Genomic DNA, 12,344 nt, shown 5'->3' with positions numbered 1-12,344 from the left:
GTATCTGTCAAGAAATTTTGTGTATCCGTAGTTAAAGAATTTGCATTGATTAAGAACTATTGGACAAAAATAATTTTTGTAACAAACATAACAAAAGTCTATAAATTTCATAGTAACAGGTATCACTATAATAATATAAGATAGAAAAAAATATATATTATTTCTAAATAAATTAAATCGTATATATATATATATATATATAATATGTTGCCTCACGTGTTTGTCCGCTGGCCACGGCGTTGTATTCGTCAGGCGAGTGTTGTACTATGAGGTCTATCTGATCTTGAAGACTCAGTAGGAACAGAACGGCCTCTTCCCTCGTCACGCCTTTCATTTCCATGTCGTTGACCTGCGTGGAAGGTAGGGTCATATAGCTAGTGTAGACACCACGTCGTCTACAAAGAGACGTAGAAGTTTGTGTCTGTGCATTGTATAATGTAACTTGGTTGTTTTAAAAATATATTTCAATTATAATATTTTTTTGCATAGCTTCAATGTTCCATGTAAAGTGCGTCTACAAAAAAAAATACAATTCTTTATACGCAGAACACAATATTAAAATTCTCTCATAAAATAAATTTTAAATTCACATCATAAGTTTCCTTAATTATTATAATCAAATACAAAACACTATTCTTTATTGCTTGTTTGATAAATAATAAACAGATCAATGTTAGTGCTTATAAAAAATGATTAATTTCCATAGTACTAAATTATACAAAAATTTATATGATATGAAAATAGTGTGACTACCTTCAGTGGTTTATCAAAATCGTCATATCACCAATATATACTAGGCCTTATATGTTATTGCTATATAATTCGCATTTTGTTCATAGTTAATTAATACACCACTCTTCTGAAGCATACACCATCTTAGTCTTAAGACCGAACTGAAGAGGTTCAGTGCTGCCATCTAGTTTAACTTAACCACGCTACGGTAATCTACCTTGAGAATCTTATCCGCGGGCTGTAGACCTTGTATGGCGGCGGGGCTGGTGGGCTGTACTCCTGATACGAACACCCCCGACCTGTTCCCGCCACACAGACGCAGGCCCACCGACCCCTCCTTCTGGAAACTTATCAACCTCGGCTCGCTCCTGTAATATATCATAATTATATATATGCTGCATATAACATTCATTTGTACTTCACTTTAAACTCACGGTGGCTTGTTCCTCTGATTCGTCATACCATCTTCTTCGTACAACTGTCTTCTACTGCTGTAATAGTCTGGAAGTAGACATTAAGGAAAATGAGGACTTGGATAAGTGGGAAATATCGACCAATTTAGTGTGAATTGTATTCATACCGTCGTTCCTTGGTGGCGGAGGTCTTGGCGGCTGGTCGTCGTGTCGCCTGTCTCCGCGGACTGGTGCTGCCACGTAGAGGTTTTGTCCGCTTATGGAATATGGTGACGACATAGCCTCTGAGCTGTTCGGGTAAGTGTGAGGCGCGGCTTCTGAAATAGAACATTATTCAGGTAAATCATTAGTGGTTTCTTTTGTTTTTGCTAGAGCACTACAGATAGTAGTCAGCTCACCTAGACTACTGTAATTGTTTTGGTAATTTCCATTCGTGACGGTCTCCTCTCTGATCAGTTCTCTGGTTATCACCAGATTAAGACGATCCTTGCACGAGTCCACTAACTTCTTGGCCTCTTTCAACGTCATGGCGTCTGTGACGGCTGTATTATTGATCCTAGTTATGACGTCACCCTCACACAACCCTTGACCCGACGGGTTCAACTGATCCCTCGCCCGCATCGTTAGTTCTTTCACGTAAATTTTGCATCCAAGGACTATTCCGAAATCTGTGACGAAAAATACACAATAATATAATATAAATGACTGTAACGAAATGAATAAAAAAAAATATACAATACCAACCTTCCTTCTTTCCGTTCCTCGTCAAAGCTAGTTTAATGGTGGTGGGGGCGGTGGGCGGTGGTGCCGGCGCTCGTCTCCGCACCACCAGAGACACCGTTGCCCCAGATTCTCGTAACACCTGGACTGCCCTCGCATACTCCACATTCTCCAACGGCACTCCGTTCACTGATACTATTCTATCATTCACTCTGTTCAACGAGAATATTTGTTAAAACTTAAAATCAAATTTGGTTTGACCTCACCATAGATAAAGCTAAACGAGTAAATATTATTTTCATCATTATAACGTGACAATGAAAATTATTTAATAAACTAGAAATCCATATTAATATTATAAATGCGAAAGTAACTCTGTCTGTCTGTTTGTTACTCAATCGCGCCTAAACTACTGAAACAATTTGCACCAAATTTGGTATGGAGATATTTTGATACCCGAGAAAGGACATAGGCTACTTTTTACTCCGGGAAAATTACGCATTTTCATGGGAAAATTCAGGTGGGCCGATCGCTTTTACGCCTAATTTACGCGGACGAAGTCGCAAAAACTAGTTCAATATAATTTAAATTAGACTATGATGATAGAGTCTTTCCTCCGTATCTCCGTGAACACGACTACAGTTAAGCCACCGAAACGTCTGGTCAATTGTAAAATGATATAATAAATTACGCGTAGCATATCCAAGAATCATAGTATCATGTAAATATTTACTCGCGACAATCTTAGTTATCATTAAGATCAATATAAAGTAATTTTAATTTATGTAAATGATTAAAAAGCAAAGCACTTTCATTATAAGGTGTCCAGTTTAGGTAGACCTGTAGACTTTAAACTGTAAGCGAGTATTTTATTACGTATGCGGTATGATACATACTGCAATTTATCTTCAGCGGGTCCTCCTCTGAGGACATCAGAAACAGCGATTGAGGGGTCACCGCTTGCGAAGTGGGGGTTGTCCCTGCCCCCGGACACCGCAATCCCGAACCCGTACCCCGGCACGCGGTTCAGACGCACCCTGTGTGTCTCCCAACCAGAATTACGTTCGGCTGTCTGTAAATAAACATGAAAAACACATCAAGTATAGCGACATTGAATTCAATCGAACTAAGAACAGGACTAACAAACTAAACTTAGTACGTAATATTGTTATAGACAAGGATAAATATAATCTAGTAACATGAACAGAGCATATATTTGTGAATTTTATCTGTCTTTATGTTCCCTCATTATTCAAAATCCCCAGCACAGAATTGCATTCATTTTTCGCTAGTCCCGCTACCAGTTTATTTAAAATATGACATTATTTCAACACAAGAAATTGCCTTCCAATAATTAGCACCCATTATTTCCAAGTCACCTAGACGAACTAAGTTCCTAGCCGTTGATTCGAAATAAATTTGGGACAAGATATTTTCAAATGCATTAAACGCCTTGTAACTGTACAATGTAACATGATAATTTAATTGTCAAAAGCAAATGAGTACACGTATTCATTGTACAAGTGTTGTACGATGCCAACATTGTTTTATAAACCTGAAAAGGACAATATTCCTAACGCAAAAGCATGACTGACTACAACAAAGAAAAGAGGAAGGCACGCCTGGTTATATTTCTCACATTACAACACTAAATAGCAGTGAATTATTAATCCGCATTCAACTAACCAAGGGCCATTACACAGAGTTTTAACTTAATGCGCCAGAGAGCGTTAAACTTCACATAGTTTTATATTGAGTCACTACAGCATAAATATCGTCATCCAGCTTTTAATAACATGGAACCGTAGTTTAAATTAAAAGTTTCAACACACATAATCAACATTTTATCAATATAATATGTATTCAACAATCGAATTAGATACAATGATTTAAAAAAAAATAGAAAAACCGGTAAAAAAAAAAAATTCACATAAAAACTTTTTTATTCATACAAGTCGTATAGCTTTGGATCAAATACTAAGTCGGGAATATATATTTAAATAATTATGCGTAACAAATATAGCTTACTGAAAACAAAATGTTACGGATATTACAAACAATAAATTAAAAGGTATTCAAATTATCAGATTAAATTTGCATTATGAGTTGTGACTCATCTCAGTGATTATGTTTCAAGGACATTCAAGTTTGAACATGTCTGGACTCTGAAATACCGGACTCTGAAATACCGAACTCTTTTAAAAGTTACAGTAATTGAAAGCACAAGTAAGAGACATAGAGGAAACTTGTTGTAACTGTCTATAAATATATTAAAAAATATATATGAAAATAGGGTAAATTACGTTACTATTTCAACCATAAACTAAATGTTAGCAATTTACATTATTTGACGTACATAGAGAATAACATATTAACTATAAATAAGACTGGCGATTAATATTTTGGTAAATTTTATAAAATAAAAAAAAAAGTCTGTCGTTGTTTTTTTTATTCTTATAACCGATGCATTGATCGAATTTACGTCCGGGAGCGAAGGGCTTTGCTTGATTAAATCAAGTTTTATTCGCTTTATTACTTTCGAGTTCAGTGGGGGATATGATTGCAGTCCCTGAGCATATTGCAGTTATCAAATACACTCCTCATTCAACATTACACTATAAATTACGTACAACATACTAGCGCAAAATTATATATATATATATATATTTAGTACTAGTGTAATTATAACGCAAAATTCCCAGAAGCTAGATTGCCTGAATGACCTAGAGCGGCTGTTACTTTTAATTGAACGTGTTGCGTAAAGGTCGAAGGCGTGGTGATCATTTCCATTAGTCTTCGGAATTGTTCCAATTAACACGAACTCCTAAACTAATGTTGTATTAAGCTTAACTGTCTCATACGTAGTTAAGGTTTAGTGAGTTTCTTATAAGTGGTTTGTCTGTCTGTTCCACTTAATATTTGAATATCTTAAAGGATAGTTAATGTGCTAGCATGTATAGTGTAGTGTGTTTATTGTCCATGGCTTAATTTTTAATTAACATCAGTTGAAATAGTCTGACTCTACAGAGTATTTAATAAAATAGTACATAAGAGATTTGGTTTGTAAGAAATTGAATAATGCCAAATTAAGACTGAATTGTCGTAGTGAATATATTAATGGAAAATACATAAACGCTTTAAAAATTATAAACTTAACTCACATTCAGCTTCTCCCGTATTGATATACATTTATCACAATAAGTCTATAAGTTAAATAAGTCTTTATAATAAGTGTATAAGTTAACACGGAGCTATTCTATATAAGAACCAAAAATATCATCTGTGGCACGGATAAAAAATAGCGCGAAGTATAATTATTCTAAAAGAAAGGAAGCCATATGCAATAACAGATTAAATATGTTTCGGATAATAAAGTTGAATGACAAAACTATATTCAATTATAATTTGGCATTGAACTATGCTTAACACACGTTTGCATTCTCACTAAATACGAATTTATAACGTCTCATTCAATAATTTACACGTACGAAGTTTTATGAATGACAAACTTTTGACGTGCTGTATCTAGTATAAAGATGGAAACTTGGTGTAAGCATACTATTGAGTGTTTATTTAATATTTCTAAGATCTCCAGCTAATTATGTAGATTTAAACTAAGTTATACATAATAAAAGTCATAAATCAAACCATTTGTATCTCCATACAGATTCACCTACGATGAACGTCCTACACATGTTTCTAAGATACATTTACGTAATAAAATGCCAAATTTGGTTTTAAGTATCGTTATAAAGAAAAACTATAGTCTTCCAAATGTCGATTTTCATAAGACATACATTTTCATAAGACGACATCTTACGTAACTTACAAATATATTAAAATATAAAAAAGAATTACCAATTATTTGTTTTAACAAAAACATTCATATAACATCAGAATGCTGAGGTCAGGTGTAATAATAAAAAAAATCCACATTATACGGCCAATTACAAGAAGGTTTTATGTAAAAAATAAAGCATTTAAAAGAGGTTCCATATACATTATAATAAATTTCCTTACATAATTAATGGGAAATAAAAGTTACAGGTAACTATCATTGGTTAGTCTTAGCCAACTTTACGTCTCTGATTCAGGTTAAATACGTAGAACTTGTTTACCTTACAAACTTAATCACTATTCCTATTAATATATTGCAATATAAACTATAAAACCATACCTTCATACTACTTGCTGATATAATGTTATTGGCTGTAAACGATTAAGGTTGATTACAGAAAGTGTTATAGACGATACTTGGGCAATCTCAAATTAAATCTGTCTAAGTTAAGCGCTACCGATGTAGATAGACGAGATAATTACGCCAGGCAAAGAAATTATTATGTTTATGAACGTGCATTAAGTAGGTTATAATGATATTTTTAATTGCATGATGATAATACAAAAAGATCTAAGTGAAAAATTTCCTATTAATAATTACGAGAGCTTCTCATAAAGATTTTTATTATTTACAATTTCGACAATATAAATAAAATTTGATCAGTTTAAAATTACTTTATACATCTATAAATGTAATAAAAAAATACAAAAGGATGAGGTAAACGGTAAGGATTATTCTATTTAAATAAAAAAAAGGCGGTAAACAATATGTAGTAACATAATGCAAATCTTTTCAGGAATGTTGAAATGTAAATAGTTTACACCAAGAAATCGAGAAACCTTATTTGTAAGCAGGTTAGTGACATCTTGTTACAGAAAATATTAATACATAACAAATATCTATTAACCATAATTTATATAAATAAAAATAGCTTATTAGGCAAACCTGCAATTTTTCAAATCCATGGTTATCCAACTTCATCCCGGGTAAAAGTGTTGTCATTTAGATATAAACAAACAAAAGCACATCTCACAGTTACACCACTGACATCCAACAATATAAAACCAACAAAGCGTATAGCATAACAGTTAATTAAGTTTTATACGCCCGCTTTACACCACAGTCTATGGTAAACTTAAAGTAATTGTGAGCCGGAATTATTATTAGTGCGGATTTATTTTTTTTTAAATTCTAATTTATGCGAAGGTTCTATGTAGGCGTCCAGCGATGACGAGGCGTCGCGCCATATGAGATTATAGTGAATACCTAACTCCTCAAGTTCGAAGGCAGTATGTATATTAGACGACGGGTTCAAATTGCTATAGTGCTCTTTAATTTATCACGTAATATACGGTTTTCACACTCGGTCGGTTAAAATGTACCAAATACCAAGCAAAACGTTTTGTTTATCTCGAAATTAACGCAGTTGTGACTTCGTCAGTTGCAACATTGGTATTGAGGGCGTTTTCATCTTTCGAAAACAGAATTAAAAAAAAAAAATCTACTCGTAATAGTGATATATAACATAAATAGTTTCTATCATCAAAATTATAAAAGACCTTATTTCATTATAACATCATTGGAATTTAAAACCAAATAATTATATGGCCTCAATATAAATAAAATGAGTTTAAAACTTGAGATTTCTTATTATAATATATAACAATCACTCGACCTTAGAATATCCTGTATTTATAATCTATAATAGTGATGTATAGACATAACAAACTTTATGTCATGAAGTGTTCCATTCTACCGTTATTTGCTTAAAAATAAGTATCACCTGTCACCCAATACCGCGAACGCTCAGGAATGAATTCCAGCGATTTCACAAAGCTGTCGCGTGCGCATTATACATCGTCGCATGGCATCATTGTTCAGCCAGTGCTATATATTTAAAATCACTTATACATAACCATTTAACTCTTATTACCATTTAATAAGGTGTTAATTAAATTGCTTTCGCGTTCATCGTACGCAATTGGTTCTACTGGGCTATTTAACAGACAATGGGCATTCTATACCTCTAGTACAAACAGACTATTCTCATCTTAATATCATAAATGTTAAGGTATATTTTGTTGTATAAACTGAAATAGGTATTTGAGATTAAGATGCGACACAGTCTTCCATGCCACAAGTCGAATATTGAAATAGGTTTTTGCTACAAGCTCTATCGATATCAATAAAGCATAAATTAGGTATTTAAATGTATTGCAATGTTATCGCAAACGCCACAACTTTAACAAGACAAAAAATCAAATGATAAATTATGATTATATAACGAGAGGAATTTGCTTTACACCTTAGCTTAAATCTTAAGTGTGTCAATAAAGCTTTTCGGATTAACTACTCATTTTTAATTTTATTAACTACACACTGCCGACATTTCGGTTACTTTGGAGCAACCGTGAACACGGTCACACAAGATGATACAAAATATGTAGTTTAAAATAATGAAAAAACGTATAGTAACTCCGGAAACATTAGTTTTACTTAAAAAAATACTAACGAGAGTCATAGATATCTTAAGTGTGTGTTATAAAATACTACACTTAAAATTCACTTGCAATACAAAGACTAATATAAGAACAAGACTTTTCCTTACTTTAGGTGCTCGTATTATAAATGCCATAATTTTTTTTGCTGATTTCAATTCCTTTAGACTCCTCCTGCTTGCTTTGTTAATAGAATTCTTTAAGAAGACAAAAAAACCATGAAACAAATTTTAAACACATTCATGCAACTACATTATTAGATATTTCTATGTAGTTTTCAGACTATAGAAATTACTTTTAATAATAATCTGCTTAATGTGTCCATGAAAATTCGTCATCTCATGTCGTTTAGAAGTGGGAGCTATAGGTAAATCTTTCTACAATCGACTAAAAGTCTTAAGCCTGTCCAGAACTAATATCAATTCATTCTTGGAACGTACTTTGAAGGCAGTCCTAGTAGGTTCGTTTCAAATTTGGTTAGGTAGAGAGAGAAGCTTGGACAGTGGAGGTGAGCATCTAACGCACATTAGTTAGGAGTCCCTTAAACCGACACCTGAGTCACAAGTCCTAGGCACTGTTGAAGCTCCTTCCCCTGCAATGCAATGTACCCGCCATCCATATGGTGAATCAATGGAAAGCTGAGATGTCTCATCTCACATGTACTCATGTCTTGTACCATGAGAACTTTTTTTAGGAAAATTGATATAAAATTAATCAATAAAAAAATATTTATTGAGGTTTATACAGCATTTGTCAATGTGAAAGCTTATAAGTAGGTGTACATTGAAAACTACAACTAAAATATCTGTCGATATCTTTAAAGTATTCCGTAACACATTACAATATAATGGCAACATCTTAACCCAACTTGTGTACTGAGTCCTATGTAAATCGTTAACCTATCATCAAATATAAAAAAATATTATATTGATTTCCTACAATTCGTAATCAAACTACTTTAAGGCAATCGGTGATATTCTTAAAGTAAAGTAACAAAGTATTATTTTAAATTAGAAGTTACATTACTTGGCATATTGAAAGAAAATTTTTATAGTTAATGTCGATATAATGACATTTAGTACAACAAAAATTAATTAAATATGTTTCTATTTAAAAATAGAATAAAATGCAAAAAATTTAAAGACAAATCAAAGTAAAATAGATTCGAGCTTCTGTTTATTCAAATTGTATGTGGAGACTATTTATCTTTCACTGCCTTGTAAATTTTAAATGATATTATATCTTAAGATCCTAACAAATAAGCAAAAATATTTATCATGAGATATCAAAATTTTGTAGAACAGTGTTTTTCCATGACCAAATGAAATTAACAAAACAATTTCTAATACAAAATTTATAAACAATGAATTGAAAAACTTAAAATAAGATTTTATGCTACGCAGGATACCCTTCTAGTGATGATAAATTGGAACCTTTGAACTCGAAATATTCATCGGGATTCAACTTTAACTGCTGGATCATATATCTCTTATCATATCTCATAATGCTTGAATATTCCCGTCTCATATATTTCATTTGCTGTATAATTCTATATCTATAGCTCCTATGTATCGAAGGATCTTTCAACAGATCTCCTAACTCGCACAGTGAGTTCGGCAGTTCGTAACTACTTTCATCCTCAACTTGGACATGTGATTTACGGTTATAATAGTTGTACGGTGAATCGTAATTGGATTGTCTGTTGTAACTCGTATCATAATTATTATATTGTTTATAACCCCACTGTCTAGAATATCTATTATCGTAGTATTGTGAATCACCGCCTTCGTCGTATCTGTACCTTTTGTTTGGACTGCAGTAACATTGATTGTATCTGTATTTTCTTTTCCTGGAAGTATCATATTCTGTCCCTTCTTCATTACTATTCAAATTTAATAAGTGTCCGTATTTCGTTTCTATTTTAGATATAATGGCTTTACAACTGTTGTAAGCCGATAAAAGCTGTTGCAAATCTTTTTCTTTCATATCACTGATGCTTTCATCTTGGCCTGTAGAAGTTTGGTCCTTTTTTGCTTTTTTAGACTTCTTCGAAGTCTTCTGTTTGTCTGTGCTTGTTGTTTCTTCTGTAACACCCTCATTTTCATTATCTACTATTTCTCGAACGTGGTTTTTAACGACGACATATTTTTTGGATTCCATAGTACCCTTTTCTAAAATCATTTCCGGAATCTCACTTATAGTATAACATTATTTATATGTAGAAGCAGAAAGTTCACACAGATCCCTCACTAAAATGGTGATTTAATTTATAATCCATAAAATTTTCAACGTGCACGTTTGTTTTATTATTGAAATTTGACGTTGACAGTGTCAAAAAATAGATTTAAATTATAGCAAGAGCACTTCAGTGTACAACCTCGTGTTACCGTAATTGTTAGGTTAGAACGTTTCACATATACTCAATACAATATGTTAATACTAACAACAACTCTTCAGATTACGTAATAAAAATAACTGTTTTCTTAATATCACACACATTACGAATTCAACTAAATTGTTTATAAAGATGTTCCGTTTCGATGTTACGGAATGCCAGTTGCCACTGGCGTCTAGCAGTAACACAAGATGGCCGCTGTGACGCGTTCGGAAACTCGTTACAGTCAAATGTATTTGACGTTTAGAAATAGTGTTTAATATAATAAAAAAATACTAATATAAAAACAGTTTTTACAAAATATGAAAAATTATATGAAAACATTTGTAATTTAACGTTTAAGAAAATATATTGTAATGTAATGAAAAATAAAATGTCCACCATATAGGTTTTATTCATCTTTATTTTTTCTTTTCTTTTTCTTTTTTGGTACATTATTATCTACTGATTCAATATGATTTTGATCACTTTGATGGTCTTCATTAACATATTCCTGTTCATTTTTCCTTTTTTTCTTTTTAATCTTGATACTTTCAAAACATTCGCTTTCTATTTCCTTTGTTTTATCCTTTTTAGACTTCTTTTTTTTCGCTGGCAATATCTGCTCATCAGAGTTTTGTTCGGACATTCCATTAACTTCTTGTGATTCAGAGCAATTCTCTGAATCGTCATAGGGATGTTTCTGCTTAGATTTTTTCTTCTTCTTACTCTTAATTACTTCTTCATTACCTTCTGATATATCTGCTGTGTCTTGTTTATTGTCATTGTTTGATTGTGTCCCATAAAAAGAGAATGGTTGAAAGCCTACTTTGGGTATATCACATTCGTCGCTCTGATCATTTGTTTCAGTAGAAAATCCTTGAAAACCATAGTTTATCTCCTCTCTATCAATATTATCATTGCATAATACCTTTGGCTTATTTTTAAGTGATGCTAATTTGCTCTTAAAATAATCATCCATATTTCCTTTCTCAGTAAATTTTTGTTCTATATTACTAATATCATCTTTAACAGGCTCTTTAACTGATTCTTGCTTAAAGGTTTTCTTTCCAAATATATTTGCAAGGTCCTTCTCACTGTAGCGAGACAGATCTTTGCCTCTAGTGAACTTGTGATAGTGTATACGTGCTTTGCTTTTCTTTGACTTATCTTCTAACGATACACCACTATGCAAATTCTCAGAGTTGTTTTCCGCTAAAAAGTAAAATAGTATTAATATGTAAAATTTATAACTATCTTCACTTCAATGAAAATAATGATACAGCTTTAATATATTATCTTGTGTTTATCTAGACGAAAAACTAGTTTTACTTACAATTATTAGAGAGGTTGGCTAGTAATGAGTTAAAATCGTCTTCGTGTTTCATCCATTGATCGTTTTTGTCCTCATAACCAAGACCTTTTTCGTCATTTTTGTATCTGGCTACGATATGTTCAACTATTCCGTTTTCATTAGCACCTAACCCCTTTCCGGCACTCCAGCCCATTTTCTCCAACATTCTTTGACCAAACTTGTTAGTATCATTGCTCCAAGCGCTGTTTTTAGCTCTTAAATTTATGATTTTTTGTTTCCTACGAGGCCCCGCTAACATCGACATACTAAATTCATTAAAATCTTAATAAGTTAATAACATTTGCTTGGGTTTACTTTTACACTTCACAGTTCACACGTGTTTTTGTTAAACTGTCAGTTTATCAACATGGCGGAATCGTTCCCAGTCTGTGATTGGTGCAGACGCAAGCAAAAG

General features: G+C 32.5%; 2 protein-coding genes across 9 annotated transcripts in view; both read right to left on the bottom strand.

Annotated features, from left to right (window-relative positions):
• LOC116774144 (tight junction protein ZO-3) overlaps positions 1-12,344 on the bottom strand; it is a 66,775-nt gene that overhangs the window by 14,040 nt on the left and 40,391 nt on the right. For 7 of the 8 annotated variants that reach the window (XM_061523820.1, XM_061523824.1, XM_061523822.1 and 4 more), the window contains 7 exons: positions 2,762-2,937; positions 1,890-2,077; positions 1,544-1,813; positions 1,313-1,462; positions 1,167-1,233; positions 950-1,100; positions 217-349 (listed from right to left, as the gene is read on the bottom strand). In XM_061523820.1, the coding sequence (XP_061379804.1) occupies positions 217-349; positions 950-1,100; positions 1,167-1,233; positions 1,313-1,462; positions 1,544-1,813; positions 1,890-2,077; positions 2,762-2,937 (1,135 nt within the window). Of the gene's footprint in view, positions 1-216; positions 350-949; positions 1,101-1,166; positions 1,234-1,312; positions 1,463-1,543; positions 1,814-1,889; positions 2,078-2,761; positions 2,938-6,648; positions 6,954-12,344 lie in introns of those variants that run through there. The other variant, XM_061523827.1, reaches the window with a different exon arrangement.
• LOC116773802 (PIN2/TERF1-interacting telomerase inhibitor 1) lies at positions 10,982-12,330 on the bottom strand. The gene is made up of 2 exons (XM_032666277.2): positions 11,912-12,330; positions 10,982-11,790 (listed from the first exon to the last, which is right to left on the bottom strand). The coding sequence occupies exons 1-2, from the start codon at positions 12,192-12,194 to the stop codon at positions 10,988-10,990; spliced, it is 1,086 nt and encodes a 361-aa protein (XP_032522168.2). The 5' UTR covers positions 12,195-12,330; the 3' UTR covers positions 10,982-10,987.

The sequence above is a fragment of the Danaus plexippus genome, chromosome 20 (genome assembly GCF_018135715.1).
Source record: "Danaus plexippus chromosome 20, MEX_DaPlex, whole genome shotgun sequence".
NCBI classification, from domain to species: domain Eukaryota; kingdom Metazoa; phylum Arthropoda; class Insecta; order Lepidoptera; family Nymphalidae; genus Danaus; species Danaus plexippus.
This window is presented reverse-complemented; position numbering and strand designations above follow the sequence as displayed.

Excerpts from the sequence above, each read along its gene's own strand:
- LOC116773802 (XM_032666277.2), bottom strand. The coding sequence starts at position 12,194 with ATGTCGATGTTAGCGGGGCCTCGTAGGAAACAAAAAATCATAAATTTA. Across the intron at positions 11,791-11,911 it reads AGCCAACCTCTCTAATAATT|CGGAAAACAACTCTGAGAAT; the intron begins GTAAGTAAAACT and ends TTTACTTTTTAG.